We start from the raw sequence: 20761 nt of genomic DNA on the forward strand, positions 1-20761 counted from the left end.
TATTTTTTTAAACTTTTCTACTTGTTCTAAATTACCTAGTCTACTGTTATTGCAAACAGAAATTACTATATTTTTCTGTTCTAAAATTTGTATTTGGTTCTAAATCTGCTATATCACTTTTTATGATTTCAGTTTTGTTGTTGTTGTTTTTTAAGTAAGCTCTACACTCAACCCGGAGATCAAACATGCTTTGCCCACTGAGCCAGCCAGGTGTCCTGGTTTGTTTGTTTGTTTGTTTGTTTGTTTGTTTGTTTTTAAGCTTTGCTTTTTTGTTTTAATTTTAAATAATTAATTAATTAACTTACTTACTTAAACTCTACCCTCAGTGTGGTGCTCTAACTCATGACCCAGAGATCAAGAGCCACATATTCTACCAACTAAGCCAGCCAGGCACCCCAAGTTTCCTCAATTTTTTGAGGTTGACTTTTTTCTTTTTTTTAATTTCTTTTTTTTGTGTTTATTTATTTTTGAGAGAGAGAGAGAGAGAGAGAGAGAGAACGAGCTTGGGAAGGCAGAAAGAGAGCAAGAGAGAGAGAGAGACAGAATCGAAAGCAGGCTCCAGGCTCCAAGCTGTCAGCACAGAGCCTGACGCGGGTCTCAAACCCATGAACTGTGAGATCATGACCTAAGCTGAAGTCAGACTCATGAGCCAAAGTCTGACACTTAACCGACTGAGCCACCCAGGCGCCCTTTTTTTTTTTTTTTTTTTCTTTTAAAGCATAGTAGCCTGTATCTGATAATTCCAATATCTGAACTTACTCTGCTTCTGCTTTGGTCTTCTTTATGTTCTGATGGTTTTTACTTGTGCTATCATATTTCTTTGTATGCCTGGTTGTCTTTGATTTTTTTGCTGGACACTACATTTTAAACATTATTTTTTTGGAATAATTTGAGGCTAAAGTGAAGACATTTTCTTCCTGGGGAGATTTTAATTTTCTTCTTCCGTATCCACGGACCCTGGGCTGGTAATCAATTTACCACCTTTCAGTTTCAAGTCAGTCCTTTTTGCCCCACTTCATGGAAGTAGAGCTGGACTCTATAAACATTTCTCTTTCGCCAGCTAGTTTGATATTAAGCTTTGACCATAGAGGGCATGGAAGGACACTATAGTCCTTAAGAAGAGGCTTCCCTTCCTGGTTCTGGCCTGCTTTTTTTTTTTTTTTTTTTTTTTTTTTTGGGCACTGGGATGAGATCACTCTATGGGAGGTTTTGAGGCTCACATCAGTATCTTTCACAACCAGTTCTGCCTGCCTGCAATTTCTGGCAAGTTTCTCTATCACCTGGCTGGCTGCCCACCCTTCCGTCACCTCTGGCTTGTGTCCTGTAGCAATTTTTTTCACCACTGGCAGTCTGTGGCGGTCATGCTCTCTCTAATGAAGTCTGAATCTCAGCCTTGGTTGTGGCTGGAGGCTCTTCTAATGTATTGGTTACTTTCTATGCACTTTCCCTCAGCCCTGAAAGTAGTAGCTAGTCTGTATTTGCTATTTTGAAATATACCTTAGAGTCTTTTTATCCCTGTTAATAATTAACTACCTTTACTAGTTAGTAGTTACTTACATTAAAATTTTCCCTGGTCTGGTATACACACACTGCGAGCTCAGGACCACCTTAATAAGTTCAAGGTTTTTGCTTTTATAGTGTCTTACTTTCTTGCGTTTTTCGTTACCTTTTTGTACTGGATATTGTTTTTGGATATTTCTTTTTGGAAATAATTTGAGGCTAAGATAAAATTATCTTCCTCCAAAGAGGATATTCATTTACTTCTGCCAGGTGCATGGGGATGCTCCCAGTCCAATACATTAATCTAAATTCAAGGTTTGGGGTTTCTTAAACTGTTATAGATGATGTGAAGTCTAGTGGGTACTGGTTCATTTCTGTCCATTTTTACTGGGGCAGTGTAGTTCTTAGGGTGTCAGCTTAAACTGGGCCTCAGAGACCCACCTCTGAAATGCATTTGGACTTTGACTTTTGCTTCCTTTTCAGCCCCCAAAAGGCCACAAATATCCAAGCTCAGGTCTACCTCTGTTACTTGATGGCAAAACCAGCTTTGATTTGAGTACTGAAATTAACTCTGAGTTCTCCTGTTCTTGATTTTGGCCCAGTAATTCCTCACTATCTTCTTGGGCCTTTTATATGTTTAAGATTTAAAAATATTTTATCCAACTTTTTAGGAATTCTCAATAGGAGAGTTGGTCTGAATTACCTAGTCTGCCCCTATCAAATGGGGTAGTCATCAGCTTTTAAAAATAAAAGCACAGGGGCACTTGGGTGGTTGTCAGTTAAGCGTCCAACTTCAGCTCAGGTCATGATCTCATGGTTCATGAGTTCAAGCCCCACATCAGGCTCTGTGCTGACAGCTCAGCGCCTGCAGCCTGCTTTGGATTCTGTGTCTCCCTCTCTGTCTGCCTCTCCCCCACTCATTCCCCCACTCATGCTCTGTTTCTCTCTCTCTCTAAAAAATAAATAAACGTTAAAAAAAAAAGGATTCTTTCTTCCTCTCCCTCTGCCCCTCCCCTGCTAATGTGCTCTCTTTCTCTCTCTAAAAAAAAAAAAAAAAAAAAAAGCACAGAGAAAGAATAAAAGAGAAAGAGAAAGGTGGAACTGATAATCTATGTTTTTATTTTAGATGTGTGTTGTTTAATCTCCACATATTTTGGGATTTTCCAGTTATCTTTTTTTTTTTTATTAATTTATAGTTTAATTCCACTGTGGTACAAGAGTAGACATTGTGTGATATCTATTATGTTAAATTTGTTAGGGTATGTTTTGTGGCCTACAGTATGGTCTGTCATGGTGAATGTTCCATATGAACTTGAGAAAAATGTGAATTCTGTTGTTGGATAGTCTGTAGATATCAGTTATATCTGTTGATTGATGGTATTGTTGAGTTCAACTGTGTGTGTGTCCTTACTGATTTTCTGCCTGCTGGATCTATCTGTTTCTGAGTGGAATGGTTGACATTTCCAATTATGATAGTGGATTTGTTTATTTCTCCCTGAAGTTCTATCAATTTTTACCTCCTATAGTTTGAAGCTCTGTTGTTAGGCACATACACGTTAGGAACTGTTATGTTTCCTTGGAGGATTGACCCCCTTTTCAGTATATAATGCCCTCCTTTATCCTTGATAATTTTTCTTTATAGTTTGGTCTATCTGAAATTAATAATAGGTACTCATGCTTCCATTTGATCAGTGTGGTATATTTTTCCATCTATTTACTTTTATTTTTTAATTAATTCTAAAAAAAGATTTTTAAAAGTAATCTCTACACCCAACGTGGGGCTCAAATTCACAACCCTGAGATCAAGTGTCACACCCTCTACTGACTGAGCCAGCCAGGTGGCCCTCCATCCATTTACTTTTAATTAATATGTATTTTTATACTTAATGTGCATTTCTTGTAGATAATGTATAGTAAGGTTGCGTGTTTTGAGCCATTCTGACAATCTCCATTTTTTAGTTGATACATTTGGATCATTGACTTAAGTGAGGATAGAGCTGAGTTAATATCTACCATATTTGTTACTGTTTTCAACTTGTTTCCCTTGTTCTTTGTTTCTATTTTTGTCTTCCACTTTTATTCTGCCTTTTGTGGGTGTAATTGAGCATTTAATATGATTCCATTTTTCTCTCCTTTCTTAACCTGTCAGCTATACTTCTTTTTATTTTAAGTTTGTTTATTGATTTTGAGAGAGAGAGAGAGAGAGAGAACACACATGAGCAGGAGAGGGGCAGAGAGAGAGAGAGAGAGAGAGAGAGAGAGAGAGAGAGAATCCCAAGCAGGCTCCATGCTGTCAGTGCAGAGCCTGAGGTGGTGCTCAATCTCACAAACTGAGATCATGACCTGAGCTGAAATCAAGAGTCTGATGCTTAACCAACTGAGCCCCCAGGCACCCCAGTTATACTTCTTTTTAATTTTTTTTTTTTTTAGTGATTACCCTACAATTTGCAACATACATTTACAAATAATCCAAATCCACTTTCAGAAAACACTATATCACTTCACAGGTGTATAAGTACCTTATAATAATAAAGTAATCCTAATTCCTTTCTCCTGTCTCTTGTATCATTGCTTCCATTCATCTCACTTATAAATAAGCATACATAAGCATATATATATAAAAGATATTCATAAGTCTATATAATCAAATACATTTTTGCATTATTATTTTGAACAAACTGTTTTCTGTTAGATCAATTAAGAATAAGAGAAATAAAGTTTTTATTTTACCTTCACTTACTCTTTCTTTGGTGCTCTTCTTTTCTTTATGTAGATCAGAGTTTCTGGCCTATATTGTTTTCCTTTTCTCTAAAGAATTCATTTTAGGGGCACATGGGTGGCTCAGTCACTTAAGTGTCAGACTTTGGCTCAAGTCATGATCTCATGGTTTGTGAGTTCAAAACCTGTGTCAGACTCTGTGCTGACAGCTCAGAACCTGGAGCCTGCTTTGGAGTCTGTGTTTCTCTCGCTTTCTCTGCCCCTCCCCTGCTTGTGCTCTGTCTCTCTCTCTCAAAAATAAACATTAAAAAATGTTAAAAAATAATTTCTTTTAACATTTATTGCAATGCAAGTCCACTGCCAACACACTTCCCCAATTTCTGTTTGTTTGAGAAACTGTTTTTCCTTTACTTTTGAAGGATTATTTTGCAGGATACAGAAATCTAGATTGGCGTTTTTTTTCCTCTTGAGATTAAATGTTTCACTCCACTCTTCTTGCTTACATGTTTTTTTTTTTTATGTTTATTTTTGAGAGAGCATGCACGAGTGGGGGAGGGGCAGAGAGGGATGGGGACAAAGGTTTTGAAGCAGGATCTGTGCTGCCAGAAGAGAGCTTGATGTGGGACTTGAACTCATGAACCGTGAGATCATGACCTGAGCTGAAGTCAGACACTTAACTGACTGAGCCACCCAGGAGCCCGCTTGCATGGTTTCTGAGGAGAAGTTGAATGCAGTTCTTATTTTGTTTCTGTATAAGATGTTTTTGTCCTCTGACTTCTTTCAGGATTTTTTCCTTCATCTTTGATTTTTCTATGTTTTGAAAATGATAGACCTATGGGTAGGTTTTTTGTTTGTTTGTTTGTCTTTTTCCCATGGCATTTATCCTGCTTGGTGTTCTCTGAGCTTCCTGAATCTGTGATTTAGTATCTGACATTAATTTTGAGGACATTGTCAATCATAATTGTTTCAAGTACTTCTTTTGTTTCTTTTTTTCTTCTCCTTCTTCTCCTTCTCATATTCCCATTACATCTATGTTATACCTTTTATAGTTGTCCTGTAGTCTTTGGATATTCTTTTTTTTTTTTTTTTTTTTTTTTGTCTCTGTTCTCTTCTTTTTAGTTTTTGACCATTCTGTTGACATATCTTCTAGCTCAGAGATTCTTTCCTCAGCTGTGTCTAGTCTACCAATAAACCCACCAAAGACATTCTTCATTTTGTTACTGTTTTTTATCTGCAGCATTTCTTTTAGGTTCTTTCTTGGGATTTTCATCTCTCTGCTTCCATGGCCCATCTGTTACTGCATGCCATCTACTTTACCTTTAGCATATTAGTCATAGTTGCTTCAAATTCTTGCATCCCTGCCATGTGTGGTTTCAATGCTTGTTCTGTCTCTTCACATTGTTTTTTTGCCTTTTGGTATGTCTTGTACTATTTTCTTGATAGCTGGAAATGATATACTGGGTAAAAGGAACTGTTGTAAATAGGTTTTAGGAATGCGGAGGTGAGGGGGGAAGGGAAGAGTTTTGTAGTCCTGTAAAAAGACATGTAGGTCTCAGTCTTTTAATGTTCTTATACTTCTGGATGGTGAACTTTGCAAGTGTTTCTCAGTTTTTTCTCCCTTCCTTAGGTGGGACAGGATAGCTAGAGTAGTATGAAGTTGAGTATTCCCTTCCTCAGGCCATTTAGGCTCTGAAAATACCACAGCTGCTTAGACTCTGCTTAACCAGTTTTTGCTGAGGGAAGGCCTTGTTTTTTTAATTTTTAAAAAATGTTTATTTGTTTGTTTATTTATTTATTTATTTATTTATTTAGACAAAGACAGAGAACTGGGTAGGGGCAGAGAGAGAATCCCAAGCAGTCTCTGCACTGTCAGTGCAGAGCCTGACGAGGGACTTAAACTCATGAACCATGAAACCATGACCTGAGCCAAAACCAAGAGTCAGATACTTAACCAACTGAGCTACCCAGGCACCCCCAGGGCAGGCTTTGTTAAGAAGCACAGAGCTCTGGGGCGCCTGGATGTCTCAGTTGGTTAAGTGTCTGACTTTGGCTCAGGCCATGATCTTGGGATTCGTGAATTCCAGTCTTGCGTTGGGCTCTGTGCTGACAGCTCAGAACCTGGAGACTGCTTCAGATTCTGTGTCTCCCTCTCTCTCTCTCTCTCTCTCTCTGCCCCTCCCCCACTTGCATTTTCTCTCTCTCTCTCTCTCTTTCTCTTTCTCTCTCAAAAATAAATAAACATTTTAAAAAATTTTTAAAAAGAAGAATAGAGCTCTGGCATATTTCAGAATGGTTCCTTTCTCCTCTACCTGTGGAAGGAGAAGGAGACTTTTCTCCAAAATTTATTCTGGGAATCTGGCTGAGCTCCTGGAGATAAATCTTACAATATGGTGGGGGCCCCTCTGTGACTGGGTTCCTCTGGGGTTTTTAACTTTCAGATTTGTCCATAGTGAGCCTCCAGTAATTTGCCAATTACAGTTCAGGTTTTCCTGCCTTGGCACTGGTTCCTGCAAAGATTTCCACCTGTAAATCTGCTCCAGTAAAAGGACTCCATATATTTTCCTGCCTATCTCTCCAATCTTGGGGGCAGTGGCTTGCCTATATCCTCTCTTCTGTTATGGATCTAACAAGAGTTGTTGATTTTTGTGTATTCTGCTTTTTAAAAAATGTTTATTTATTTTGGAGAGAGAGAGCAGGAGTGGGGGTGGGGTGCAGAGAGAGAGGGAGACAAAGAATCCCAAGCAGGCTCCAAGATCTAAGCTGCCAGCACAGAGCCCAACTTGCGGCTCGAACCCACGAACTATGAGATCATGACCTGAGCTGAAGCCAGATGCTTTACTGACTGAACCACCCAGGTGCCCATAGTGTATTCTGCTTTTTACTTGTTAGGATGAAGTAGAAACTTCCAAGCTCTTTACACACAGAATCAGAAACCAGAAGTCTCCATACCTTTTTAGATTTAATTTTACCAGAAGTCTGTGTGTGTGAGTGTGTGTGTGTGTGTGTGTGTGTGTGTGTGTGTGTGTGTTTGTGTATGCTTATAATAAAAACCTTTTGCTTGTTAAAGGGCAGACAAGGAGCCCTTAGACTGAGGTGGCTGGAATGCCTTGGCGGCCCACTAGAGCAAACTGAACGAAACCTAAGCCAGAGTCAATTTCTGTAAATGCCTGAAAGTTAAGATACTGTAACTTAAAAACAACCACTCACAAACAGCAAAGTTGGCTTTCCTAAATAAAGCAACCACTTACAAGATAACCAACCAAATAATTTCCTCACTCTGCTTCTGCTCTATACAAGCCTTTCCCTTAGCTTCTGCTGCGAGAATGCTCCTAACCTCTTTCAGTTTGATGATGCCCTGTGCAAATTGATGTTTGCTCAAAAATTCTTACATTAATTTTAATGTGCTTCAGTTTATCTTTTAACACACTGATGCATATTTTAACACATGAATATGCTATAAAATTTTTTTTTATGTTTACCATTTGAGAGAGAGAGAGAGAGAGGGAGCGCAAGCAAGGGAGGGGCAGAGAGAGGGAGACACAGAATCAGAAGCAGGTTCCAGGCTCTTGAGCTGCCAGCACAGAGCCTGCCGTGGGGCTCGAACTCACAGACCATGAGATTGTGATCTGAACTGAAGTCGGCTGCTTAACCGACTGAGCCACCCAGGTGCCCCAAATATATTGTAAAATTTGAATGATTTTCCCTGCCACCTTTGTATGCCGGCGATTTAGTTGTAAACAACTATATCTACCAGAAGCACTTTATTCATATACAAGAATATGGATGTATATGGAGCAGTGTTGTGTGCATGTCAAATGGCAGCACACTCTACTCACTGACCTGATCTTGCTTTTTTCACTTAATGTATCTTAGTGATTATTGCATATCAGTAGACATAAAACTGCCCTTTAAAAAAAAATTGCTGCAATTTATTTCATTGTATGGATTTATCTTAATTCACTTAACCAGTGATATATTTGGAAAGTTCTTTGTGATTCAATCTGGAATCTTTTAATAGGTGAGTTTAGCCCATTTATAGTTATGATGTAACAGGTAAGTGTGATCTTAGTTTTCATTTTTTTCCCCCTTAAGAGTCAGTATGGCTTAGTGGTTAAGAATAAGAAATCTAAATATTTTTCATTCAAATCAGCTACATGTCTGGGTGTGCTTACATAGCAGACGTTCTGGACATGAAGGAGGAACTAAGCAAACATGAAATGTTGTCAGGAAAAGACAGGCCACAGTGACTGGGTTTTGTAGGTACTCATGCTTCCTTTTGAATCCTGTGTCTAGCAGTTATTGCTGTGTGACCTTGGACGAGTTACTTAAAATCTGTGTGCTTTAGTTTCCTTGTCTGTAAATCAGACTAATAATAATGGTACCTGTTTCATAGGGTTTTTGTGCTTAGAATAGTGTTTAGAACATAGTAAACAGTATGTATTAGTTATTATTATTTGTAATATCATGCTGTTTTAGTACACCTTTAAAAATACTTTTCTATATAATTTCTAAATTATTTTTAAAATATTGAATGTGTTTCCTTTTGTAAGGGTTAAATTGTAGTGTAGAGCTAATGCTTAGCTTGAAAAATAACAGCTTTGTGTTGACACTGAAGGTTAAGAGATAACAGCCTTGCTTTGCTCTGGTAAACTACGCCTCATACCCTTGTAAATTAGGCTTCACCAATTAAGGAAACAAAAGTTCAAAGAAAAGAGCATCAGAGGCAGGGTCAAGGAGATCCACTGGTTGCAACTTAGAGGCAGAAAGTCTAAAGTAAACACCTCATTAGGCAACTGTTTCTAACTCATCTGGAACCTGTTTCTTTGCTCTGTTCCCAGGTGATGATAAAACGATGTGATCGGTTATAAAAACTCTGTCCCCCGGCTGTTCGGGGCCGTACTCTTATCAAGAGTGTTGGTCCCGATCGGTCGGCTTTGCCTCTCATTGTAATAAACTTTGTTGTGACTGTCACTGGTGCCCGTAGCATTCTGTTTCAGGAGTCGTGTGGATGCAACACTTTGATAATTTGGAAAGGTTTTATTTTTTACTATTTGTTACCTTTATAACTATAGCATTATATAATATACTTAATCCTTTGTAAAGTAATTATTATGTTTCTATTTCCTTTTCTCTCCCACTCTCTCATCTGATTTTCTAAGTTTATTTATTTATTTTGAGAAAGAGAGAGAGTGAGCAAGTTGGGGAGGGGCATGGAGAGAGCAAGAGAGAGAGAGAGAGAGAGAGAGAGAGAAAATCCCAAGCAGGCTCTACACTTCAGCTCAGAGCCCAACACAGGGCTTGAACCTATGACCCTTGAGATCGTGACCTGAGCTGAAATCAAGAGTCAGACAATTAACTAACTGAGCCACCCAGGCGCCCCAACTCATCTGATTTTCAAAGACATCTTATTTATCTTATTGTTTACCATTAAACCTGTAAATATAATTAGGCCTTGTAATTTAAAATTTCATGTTAAAAATATAATTTTGACCCATCGACAAGGAAATCAACATACGTACACTCTTGTTTGCATCTTTTCTTCTTTCTTCTAAATTTGTTAGAAATATTGTTTGTGCCTTGTTAAATTTTAAATATTCACCTTCTGTTTTGTGATTGTGATGTGCACATTTTTATTAAGACTTATTCCCACACTAATGAATTCACCATTCTCAATATTTTTCACTGTTGTCTTTTACTTGAACGACAGTTTTGTTGGATGTAAAGTTCCTGGATCACTCTTTCCTTGAGGGTTTTTAGGGCTATATTCTAGTGGTTTCTTTCCCTTTAATGGTGGCAACATTTTCTGGTGAATGTTTATCTGTTTCCTTCTTTCTTCCTCTTTTCTTAGAGCATCTTTGAATAGATCCTGGATTGGTTTCTTTTTGATTGTTTCTTATCTTGTAACAAAGTGAGCCCTTCCTGGACTAGCTATCTGTAGAAGGTTCATTTAGGGGAAAGGCTATGCTCTTGTTTCAGGCTAGCAGGAATTCACCATGATTCACAATGATGTTCCTTACAATGCAAGCCTAATCTGTGGGATTGACTTCTGTTATCCTTGCATTTGCTGATTTGTTCATAATGAGTTGTTTTGCCTTCCATTTGGCCTCGCCAAGAGATTGCTTCCAGCGAATGAGTTTCTGTGTAATTATTCAGGCCTCCCTTCCCTGGTATTTCTCGGTGCCATTCAGTTCTAGGGTTGCTTTCACAGACAGCCTATGAATCTTGTTCCTATTATAGCAAAGAAGGAGTTTTTTGTTTTTGTTTTTTCCTTTTTCAGGGTATGTCACCAATTTTGGATTACTTGGCTCTACCAGCTTTTTAGCCACAGGTGATCTCTTGGTATCTTCCTAAACTTCTGTTTCACCTTGACTAGATTTGGCAGTCCCACCTCATTCGTAGTGGGTAGGGGTCTAGATCCTGCTTAGTTCCATCAAAGGTGGAGCTACATTTCTTTCTCATTGGCTTTATTGTATTATCTGAGAGGAGAATGGGGCAGTATGGTCTTTTGACTATAATTTAAAAACCAGAACATACTTTTAACAATTTATACTGTTTATGAGTTTTATTTGTTTTTTCTTATCCTAAGACTTTAGATTGTGACTAATTGCTACATAATTTGATCTTGGAAAAATTATTTTGCATTTTTTTTTTTTTTTTACTACAGCAACTGAGACATGAAAATCTGGTCAATCTGTTGGAAGTGTGTAAGAAAAAAAAACGATGGTACCTAGTCTTTGAATTTGTTGACCATACAATTCTTGATGACTTGGAGCTCTTTCCAAATGGTCTAGACTACCAACTGGTTCAGAAGTATTTATTTCAGATTATTAATGGAATTGGATTTTGTCACAGTCACAATGTAAGTATTTAGGTTAAATAATGATTTTGCCAATGATTAATTCACCAGATACTATCACTTAATTAATGAGACACTTGCCTAACCTAAAGTTTGGACCAGTAAAGTAATTGAAATAAACTGTGTTACTTTGATACTGCTAATTTTCATGATTCATAATAACATGTATTCTTTCTTCCAACATTTTATTATGAAAATTTTAGGCTATACCGAAAAGTTGAAAGAGTGTACATGAATACCCATATAACCACCATGTGGACTCTATACTTGTTAACATTTTGCTGTATTTGCTTTATGACATATTTATTCATCTAGTCATCCATTTATCTACCCATTACTCTGTCTTATTTATTTATGCATTTGAAAGTAAGTTACAGACATCAGTACATTTCAACTTTAAATACTTCAGCTATGCATATTAAACTAGAGTTTAAAATTTGTTTGCTGTGATTTTTTGCTTTTTTTTTTTTTTAAGGTAGCATTTGCTGAGTGAAATGCACAAATTTTAAGTTCACATTCTCTTGCCTAGTTGTGATGTATGAAAATCCCTGCTCTTACCCTATTGTCTATCACAATCATTTTATATCCTTTGAATATCATATAAAAGCACCTCTAGGTGAAATGACATTTATAAAATGAATAACTCAGCACATTGATTCTACCAGTTTTACAAAATATTTTTAAATGACATTTTTTTGGTATGATTATAAAAGTAACAAATGCTAATAGAATGGGGCTGGCCCTGTGACCTCACTGTTGATGTCTAGGATGTAGCAGAAGTTGGTAGCCTTACAAAATGCTCAGCAATGGCAGATTGATGCTGGTCATCTGGAAGAGCTTAAAATAAATACATTTTTTAAAATTTCAAAATGAAGCTTACTTGTATTAGAGAATAAGCCTGATGATTTGTTTTGCCTAGCTGTAGAGTTTTTAGTATTTCTCCCACTGTCCTGTTTTCTCCTTCCATAGTCTCTCCTTTAGAAATCTTAACAACTGACCTTATTTTACTCTTTTTACATTTCTGATTGCCTGATGAATGCCTCCACTTGGGTGCTCAACAATCCACTTAAAAGCCCACATGGCTAAAACTAAACTACTTACTATTCCATCAGAACAAACTTTTTCTAGACGTTTCTTTTTTTGATGGAACCACCATTATTTTAGATTCCCAGGTTTAAGTAAAATATCTGAGATTACTTCCTAAGTTCTGTTCATTCTTGACTGAAGATATTTCTAACTTGTACCTCTTTCCATTCTATTCCTCTGAATACCAGCCTTGTTTGGGCCCTTATCCACTCGTAGTTGTCCCAATGTTCTTCTCCTGGCCTTTAGTCCTTCTTCTGATTTAGTTTGTTTATGGGCCAACATCTATAAATACCATATCGGTTATGTCACTTCTGTGGATTCCCATGGCCTTGACACCAACTCAGACTTCCCAGGCTGGAGGTTGAGTCAGCCTTCCACCCTAGTATATAACCTCTACTCCAGGAAAAACACTTCCCCAGAGTTTCCTGATCTATTTTTGTCTTTGCTTTTTTGCTCTTCTTGTTACCTTAACTTGGATTGTCCTTCCATTTCTACATTTATTGAGGTCACACATAGTATTAGAGACCTGTCTTTCATAAAATTTTTCCGTGACCAGTCTAGTCTTCAATGATAGTCTTACTTCCTTAGTCTTGAGAGTAGTCATTAACAGAACAATTGATTTGGTATTTAGTAATATATATTTCATCCAATATCTTTGATTAAGTGAAATTTCAAGCATAAATGTTCTTTCTTGCTCAGCTAGGTCCCAGTTTCTTTAAAGCCAGGAACAATTTTATATGCTTTTATCTGTATTTGTTATAGGGACAAAAATAGTACCCTGCACATGGCAGGTGCTCAAAAAATAATATACTTAACTTGATGTGCCAATATATGTCATACTTCGCTTTTTGTCTTAGATCATACACAGAGATATAAAGCCAGAGAATATATTAGTCTCCCAATCTGGCGTTGTCAAGTTATGTGATTTTGGATTTGCGCGGACATTGGCAGCCCCTGGGGAAGTTTATACTGATTATGTGGCCACCCGATGGTACAGAGCTCCAGAACTATTGGTCGGCGATGTCAAGTATGGCAAGTAAGACATCAGGAAAGGGGGTGGAGGGCAGAGAGGGCATATTTAACAAATTTTTTCTTGATAAAATGGAATATGTTTCTAATATAATGAAAGATCACTCTAACACTGAAAGGAAAGTTTTACATTTAAGGGAACTTTATTTAACAAATTAAATCCAAGTTGGTTAACATACAGTGTAATAATGATTTCAGGCATAAAATTTCGTGATCCATCACTCCCATGTAACATCCAGTGCTCATGCCAACAAGTGCCCTCCTTAATGCCCATCACCCATTTACCCAATCCCCCACCCAGCACGTTCTCTGTGTTTAAGAGTCTCTTACAGTTTGCCTCCCTCTGTTTTTATGTTATTTTTCCTTCCCTTCCCCTATGTTCTTCTGTTGTGTTTCTTAAATTTACATTTAGGGAACTTTATGACTTGTTCTTTTTGGTGCTTCCCCTTTAAATGTTGTGTGTGTGTGTGTGTGTGTGTGTGTGTGTGTGTGTGTGTGTACGAGCGTGTGCTTGTGTGCTTGCAATAAATTGGGGTGAGCATACTTATTTTAAAGGTAGAGAAATCAAGATGAGCAAGTGGGTTTTTTGGTGTGTGTGGTCTGTTCTCTACAGTGGGTTGGAAATAGATGTATTTATTACTTGTAAAGAAAGACAACACTGATTGGGTAAGTCTGACATTTGGAATGAGGCAAGGTGGAATTGACAAGGATGAGGGGAGAAACATAATTGAGTGGAACGTTTTTAAAATATAAATTATCTGCATAAATGAGTTCTTCAAAGAAGAAGGGATGGTAACTCACGGCTTTTGGTAGAAATCTTTCTCAAATGTTTTCTAGGGGTGCCTGGGTGGCTCCATCAGTTAGGCCTCCCCACTGTATTTCAGCTCAGGTCATGATTTCACAGTTTATCAGATCCAGCCCTGTGTCCAGCTCCATAGTGAGAGTGTGGAGCCTGCTTGGGATTCTCTCTCCCTCTCTATCTGCCCATTCCTCTTTCCCACTCACATGTTCATGCACACACACTCTCTCTCTCTCTCTCTCTCAAAATAAATAAATAAACATTAAAAAATGTTTTCTACACTTTCTGTGTTTTCAGTGCACACATCATTTAATATTTTCTTGATTACTCTGAGTTCTCATTTTGTTATACTGTAACTTTTCTATAATTTTATTTTTATTTTATTAGAAAACTTTTTTTAATGTTTATTTTTTGAGAGACAGAGCACGAGCAGGGGAGGGACAAGAGGGGAGTCACAGATTTCAAAGCAGGCTCCAGGCTCTGAGCTGTCAGCCCAGAGCCCAAAGTGGGGCTCAAACTCATGAACTGTGAGATCATGACCTGAGCCAAATTGGATGCTTAATCAACTGAGCCACCCAGGTACCCCTTTATACCATTTTATAATTCAGCTATGACCTTAAACAATTTCAAGTTAGTTGTCCCTATGTGAATGATACCAGCATATTCTGCTTTAAGTTCTTGGGTCTGATTTTTAAGATAATGTTTCTATTTTTCCTGTTAGCTCCTAGTTCCCCTTGTTACTGTATGTGTCCCAAACAACCTTCTCCTGTGCTGTTTTGCTGTTTTCAGTGTATGGTGGGATATATTGATCAACCTGGTTAGAATAATGTATAAACAAAGAATGAATAGGCTTTGAATGAAAACCCAAAAAACTTATTTCCAGAATAAAGTACACATAATAACGGTTTTGAGAAGCCTTTTCCTTCTTGTCACGTGATTGAAGTTTCTGGAAATCTGACTTAGGTAAAATTGGGAATCAGTACTTGAAGTTTATAGGGAAATGTATTTTTATGAGTAATTTAACGCTTGCTACTAATATTCTCAATACCAAATAGTAATATGCAGAACAGATTCAGTCACACAAACATAGTAGGATGCCAGATTTTATACCACATTGCTTTTATTTCAGGGCTGTTGATGTATGGGCCATTGGCTGTCTGGTAACTGAAATGCTCATGGGAGAACCCCTTTTTCCTGGAGATTCTGATATTGATCAGCTATATCATATTATGACGTGTTTAGGTAAGATTATACATCTGCATTTTAAATTTTAGAGGTTTTTCTCCTATGTTTTTGTTTGTATTGATTTTACTACTTGTTAGTATATTAAAGATGGTATGTGTTTTAAGTGGAGGTAGGGAGCAAATAGGAAAATCTCATCTATTTATATTAATTCATTCTCAGTCTGGCTTTGGTTTGTCTGGCAAATGGTCTTATTCATGCTCTCATCCACCCTCCTGCCCCACTCCCCACAAAGAAAAGAGCAAAGGCTGTGCATTTTCTCTGCACTTTTGCATCAATAAATCACATGTAGAGGATGCAAATGGTTTTTTCTGAGGGGCGGGGTTAGCAAGTATTTGGTGGAATCTGACTGTTACCCTTATCCTCATCTTCATATTGAGAGACTGAGACTTCTTAGGTAGTTTAATCTTGTTGCAGATATGACTTTTGTTGTTAGTGTTTTGGACAGAATTTTAAAGCTAGATTATCAAAGTCTTACATTTGTTGAAATACGAACTTCATATTGGGAGATGGATCTTGGAAAATGGAAATAATGGGAAAATACTTGGGGGGGGGGGCATTTAACTGTTGGATTTTAAGTTTCCAGGGTAGAAATTCAATAAACAATACAGTAGTTTCTTACAGCAGAATTTTCATATGTATTTTATACTAGATTAGGTACTAAAGTTGAAGAAAAAGATAAAACTGCTCAAATCAGACTTTAAACACAGGTACAAAGTCAGTAGATTTTTAAATTTTTGAAAAAAATTTTAATTTTTTAAAATTTAAATTTTAATAATTAAAACAATTTATTTTCATTTTCAAACTAAATTCTTAAAGGGTGGAACTTATTTAGATTCTGATCATATGACTAGTAATATTTTCATTGTTTTGGTCAGCACTTTATGCTTTGTTGTTAGAAATGAAGTGTTGGTACTTATTTCTAAAAAATTAGAAAATGTGCTTTACCTATCCTTTTCCTATGCACCCTCATGACTTCAGTTCTATATATAGTGGCTTGTGAATTTTCTAAATGAGTAGGTTGAGATAAGAATGTTAATTTTCTTGAGTTGACTTACATCAAAACCACTATTGAAGACTGCCAGGTACCATCACCATAAGAACACTGTTTTTGGGTGATTTTGCATGCTGAGACAGCCCTAACTCCAAGTCCATAAGCTGTGTTCTACTCTTTTGTCCATGCCACATCACCTGTCTCTTTGCCATTTCTATCATGAGGTATAATGACAGAGATGTGTGCTGTTCTCACTTCCAGGTAATCTAATTCCAAGACATCAGGAGCTGTTTTATAAAAATCCTGTGTTTGCTGGAGTAAGGTTGCCTGAAATCAAGGAAACAGAACCTCTTGAAAGACGCTATCCCAAGCTCTCTGAAGTTGTGATAGATTTAGCAAAGGTAATCGTATGTTTTACTTTCTTACAGTGAATTTATATTATGGAGACATAGTTTTCTCTTTTTGTTGTCTAGTTGATCTTTTAGGTCAACGATTTCCTCTCTTGATTTTATTTTGTTATTATTTTTAAAATTTTTTTAACGTTTTATTTATTTTTGAGACAGAGCATGAACAGGGGAGGGTCAGAGAGAGGGAGACACAGAATCTGAAACAGGCTCCAGGCTCTGAGCTGTCAGCACAGAGCCCGACGCGGGGCTCGAACTCACGGACCATGAGATCATGACCTGAGCCGAAGTTGGCCGCTTAACTGGCTGAGCCACCCAGGCGCCACTGTTATTATTTTTTTAAGTAAACTCTACCCCCAACGTGGGCCTCAAAACTCGGGACCCTGAGATCAAGAGTCACATCCTCTACTGACTGAGCCAGGCAGGCCTCTCTCCCTGCCCCCACCCTTTCTTTGCCAGTAAGCTCTATGCCTAACATGGGGCTCAAACTCACAACCTCCAGATCAAGAGTCGCATGCTCCACGGAATGAGCCAGCCAGGTGCCCCTATATTGCTTTTAGTTTGTTTTTTTTAGTTAATTTATTCTCAAGTTAGTTAACATGCAGTGTAGTCTTGCCTTCAGAAGTAGAATCCAGTGATTCATCACTTACATATAACACCCAGTGCTCATTCCAACAAGTGCCCTCCTTAATGTCTATCACCCATTTTCCCCACCCCATCAACCCTCAGTTTCTCTGTATTTAAGCATTTCTTATGGTTTGCCTCCCTCTCTGTTTTTATCTTATTTTTACTACCCTTCCCCTATGATCATCTATTAAATTTCTCAAATTACACATGTGATTGAAATCATGTCATGTGATATCTGTCTTTCTCTGACCGACTTATTTCGTTTAGCATAATACTCTTCAGTTCCATCTGTGTGGAACTGTGTGTGTATATTATATATGTATGTATAAATGTATATATACATGTATGTGTATATGTGTATATACATATATGTGCATTTAATATATATTATATACACATACTGTATACGTATGTATGTGTATATGTATATATGTATGTATATACCACATCTTCTTAATTCATGCATCAGTTGATGGACATTTGGACTCTTTCCATAATTGGACTATTGTTTATAGTGCTGCTATAAATGTTGTGGTACATGTGCTCCTTTGAATCAGCACTTCTGTATCCTTTGCATAAATTCCTAGTAGTGCTGTTGCTGGGTCATAGGGTAATTCCATTTTTAATTATTTGAGGAACCTCCATACTGTTTCCCCAGAATGGCTGCACCAGTTTTCATTCCCACCAAAATTGCAAGAGGATTCCCCTTTCTCCACATCTTCACCAACATCTGTTGTTTCCTGAGTTGTTCATCTGACTTGTGTGAGGTGGTGTCTCATTGTGGTTTTGATTTGTATTCCCCTGATGAGGAGTGATGTTGAGGATCTTTCGTGTGTCTGCCATCTGGATGTCTTCTTTGGAAAAGTGTCTATTCATATCTCCTGACCAGTTCTTCACTGGATTATTTGTTTTTTTGGGTGTTGAGTTTGATAAATTCTTTATAGATTTTGATGGTTTCCTGTCTCACATTTAGGTCTTTCATCCATCTTGAATTTATTTTTGTGTATGCTGTAAGAAAGTGGTCCAGTTTCATTCTTCTGCATGTTGCTGTGCAGTTCTCCCAGCACCATTTGCTAAAGAGACTGTCTTTTTTCCATTGGATATTCTTTCCTGCTTTGTCAAAGATTAGTTGACCATATATTTGTGGGTCCATTTCTGAGTTCTCTATTCTATTCCATTGGTCTATGTGCTACTGTCTTGATGATTATAGCTTTGTAGTAGAGGCTAAAGTCTAGGATTATGATGCCTCCTGCTTTGGTTTTCTTTTTCACCATTACTTTGGCTATTCAGGATGTTTTGTGGTTCCATACAAATTTTAGGTTTGTTTGTTTTAGCTCTGTGAAGAATGCTGGTACGATTTTGATTGGGATTGCATTGAATGTGTACATTGCTTTGGGTAGTATTGACATTTTAACAGTATTTGTTCTTCCAACGTGAGCATGGAATGTTTTTCCATTTCTTTGGGTCTTCTTCAATTTCTTTCATAAGCTTTCTATAGTTTTCAGCATACAGATCTCTTACCTCTTTGGTTAGGTGCATTCCTAGGTATTTTATGGTTTTTGATGCAATTGTAAATGGGATTGATACCCTGATACTTCCTTCTCTTGCTTCATTATTGGTGTATAGAAACATGACTGATTTCTGTACATTGATTTTATATCCTGCGACTTTGCTGAACTCCTGTATCAGCTCTGGCAGTTTTTTGATGGAGTCTCTAGGGTTTTCCATGTAGAGTATCATGTCATCTGTGAAGAGGGAAAGTTTGACTACTTCTTTGCCAGTTTGGATGCCTTTTATTTCATTTTGTTGTCGATTGCTGAAGTTAGGACTTCCAACACTAGTTAACCAACAGTAATGAGAGTGGACATCCCTGTTGTGTTCCTGATCTCAGGAGGAAAACTCTCAAGTTTTTCCCCATTGAGGGTGATCTTAGCTGTGGGCCTTTCACATATGGCTTTTATCATATTAAGGTATGTTCCTTCTATCCTGACTTTCTTGAGAGTTTTTATTAAGAAAGGATGCTGTATTTTGTCAAATGCTTTTTCTATTGACAGGATCATATGGTTCTTATCCTTTTTTCTATTAATGTGATGTATCATGCTGATTGATTTGTGAATATTGAATCAACCCTGTAGCCCAGGAATGAATCCCATTTGATCATGATGAATAATTCTTTCAACATGCTGTTGAATTCAATTTGCCAGTATCTTGTTGAGAATTTTTGCATCCATGTTCATCAGGGGTATTGACCTGATTTCTCCTTTTTAGTAGGGTCTTTGTCTGGTTTTGGAATCAAGGTAATGCTGGATTCATAGAATAAGTCTGGAAGTTTTTCTTCCATTTCTATATTTAGAATAGTTTGAGAAGAATAGGTATTCACTCTGCTTTAAATTTCTGTAGATTCCCCTGGGAAGCCACCTGGCCCAGGACTGTTATTTGTTGGGAGATTTTTGATAACTGATTCAATTTCTTCACTGGTTATGGGTCTGTTCAAACTTTCTATTTCTTCTCGTTTGAGTTTTGGTAGTGTCTGAGTGTCTAGGAATTTGTCCATTTCTTCCAGATTGTCTAGTTTGTTAGCATATAATTTTTCATAGTATTCTCTAATGATTGTATTTTTGTGGTGTTGGTTGTGATCTCTCCTCTTTCATTCGTGATTTTATCTATTTTGGGTCCTCTCTCTTTTCTTTTTGAGAAGTCTGGCGAGAGGTTTATTAATTTTGTTTATTCTTTCAAAAACTCAGCTCTTAGATTCATTGATCTGTTCTGCTGTTCTTTAGGATTCTATATTGTTTATTTCTGCCCTAATATTTATTATTTCTCTTCTTCTGTTGGCTTTGGGCTTTCTTTGCTGCTGCCTTTCTAGCTCCTTTAGGTGTAAGGTTAGGTTGTGTATTTGGGACCTTTCTTGCTTCTTGAGATAGGCCTAAAATGCAATGAATTTTCCCCTTAAGACTACCTTTGCTGCATCCCAAAGGATTTGGACTGTCAAGTTTTCATTTTCATTTGCTTCCATATATTTTTAGATTTCTTCTTTAATTTGACTCATTCATTCTTTAGTAGGATGTTCTTTAGCCTCCATGTAATTGGGGGCTTCCCAGATTTTTTCTTGTGGTTGGCTTCAAGTTTCATAGCATTGTGATCTGAAAATATGCATGGTATGACCTCAATCTTTTTATACTTGTTGAGGGATGTTTTGTGACCCAGTATGTGATATATTTTGGACAATTTTCCATGTGTGCTTGAGAAGAATGTGTATTCTATGCTTTAGGATGAAAAGTTCTGAATATATCTGTTAGTCCATCTGGTCCAATATGTCACTCAGAGCCATTGTTTCTTTATTGATTTTCTGCCTAGATGATCTGTCCATTGTTGTAAGCGGAGTATTAAAGTCCCCTACAATTGCAGTATTATTATCCATACATTTGTTTAGGTTTGTGATTAATTGGTTTATATATTTGGGTGCTCTCTTCCACATTGGGGGCATAAACATTTACAATTGTTAT

At 37.3% G+C, this 20761-nt stretch overlaps 1 protein-coding gene across 2 annotated transcripts in view; it reads left to right on the plus strand.

The window, feature by feature from the left end:
* The window catches only part of CDKL2 (cyclin dependent kinase like 2), a 51961-nt gene that overhangs the window by 8739 nt on the left and 22461 nt on the right, over positions 1–20761 (plus strand). For both annotated transcript variants that reach the window (XM_053901481.1, XM_019467358.2), the window contains 4 exons: positions 10883–11077; positions 13018–13196; positions 15118–15230; positions 16486–16625. In XM_053901481.1, the coding sequence (XP_053757456.1) occupies positions 10883–11077; positions 13018–13196; positions 15118–15230; positions 16486–16625 (627 nt within the window). The remainder of the gene's footprint in view (positions 1–10882; positions 11078–13017; positions 13197–15117; positions 15231–16485; positions 16626–20761) is intronic.

This window comes from Panthera pardus, unplaced genomic scaffold (genome assembly GCF_024362965.1).
Source record: "Panthera pardus isolate Hobbes unplaced genomic scaffold, ASM2436296v1 HiC_scaffold_13, whole genome shotgun sequence".
In the NCBI taxonomy this organism is placed as follows: Eukaryota; Metazoa; Chordata; class Mammalia; order Carnivora; family Felidae; genus Panthera; species Panthera pardus.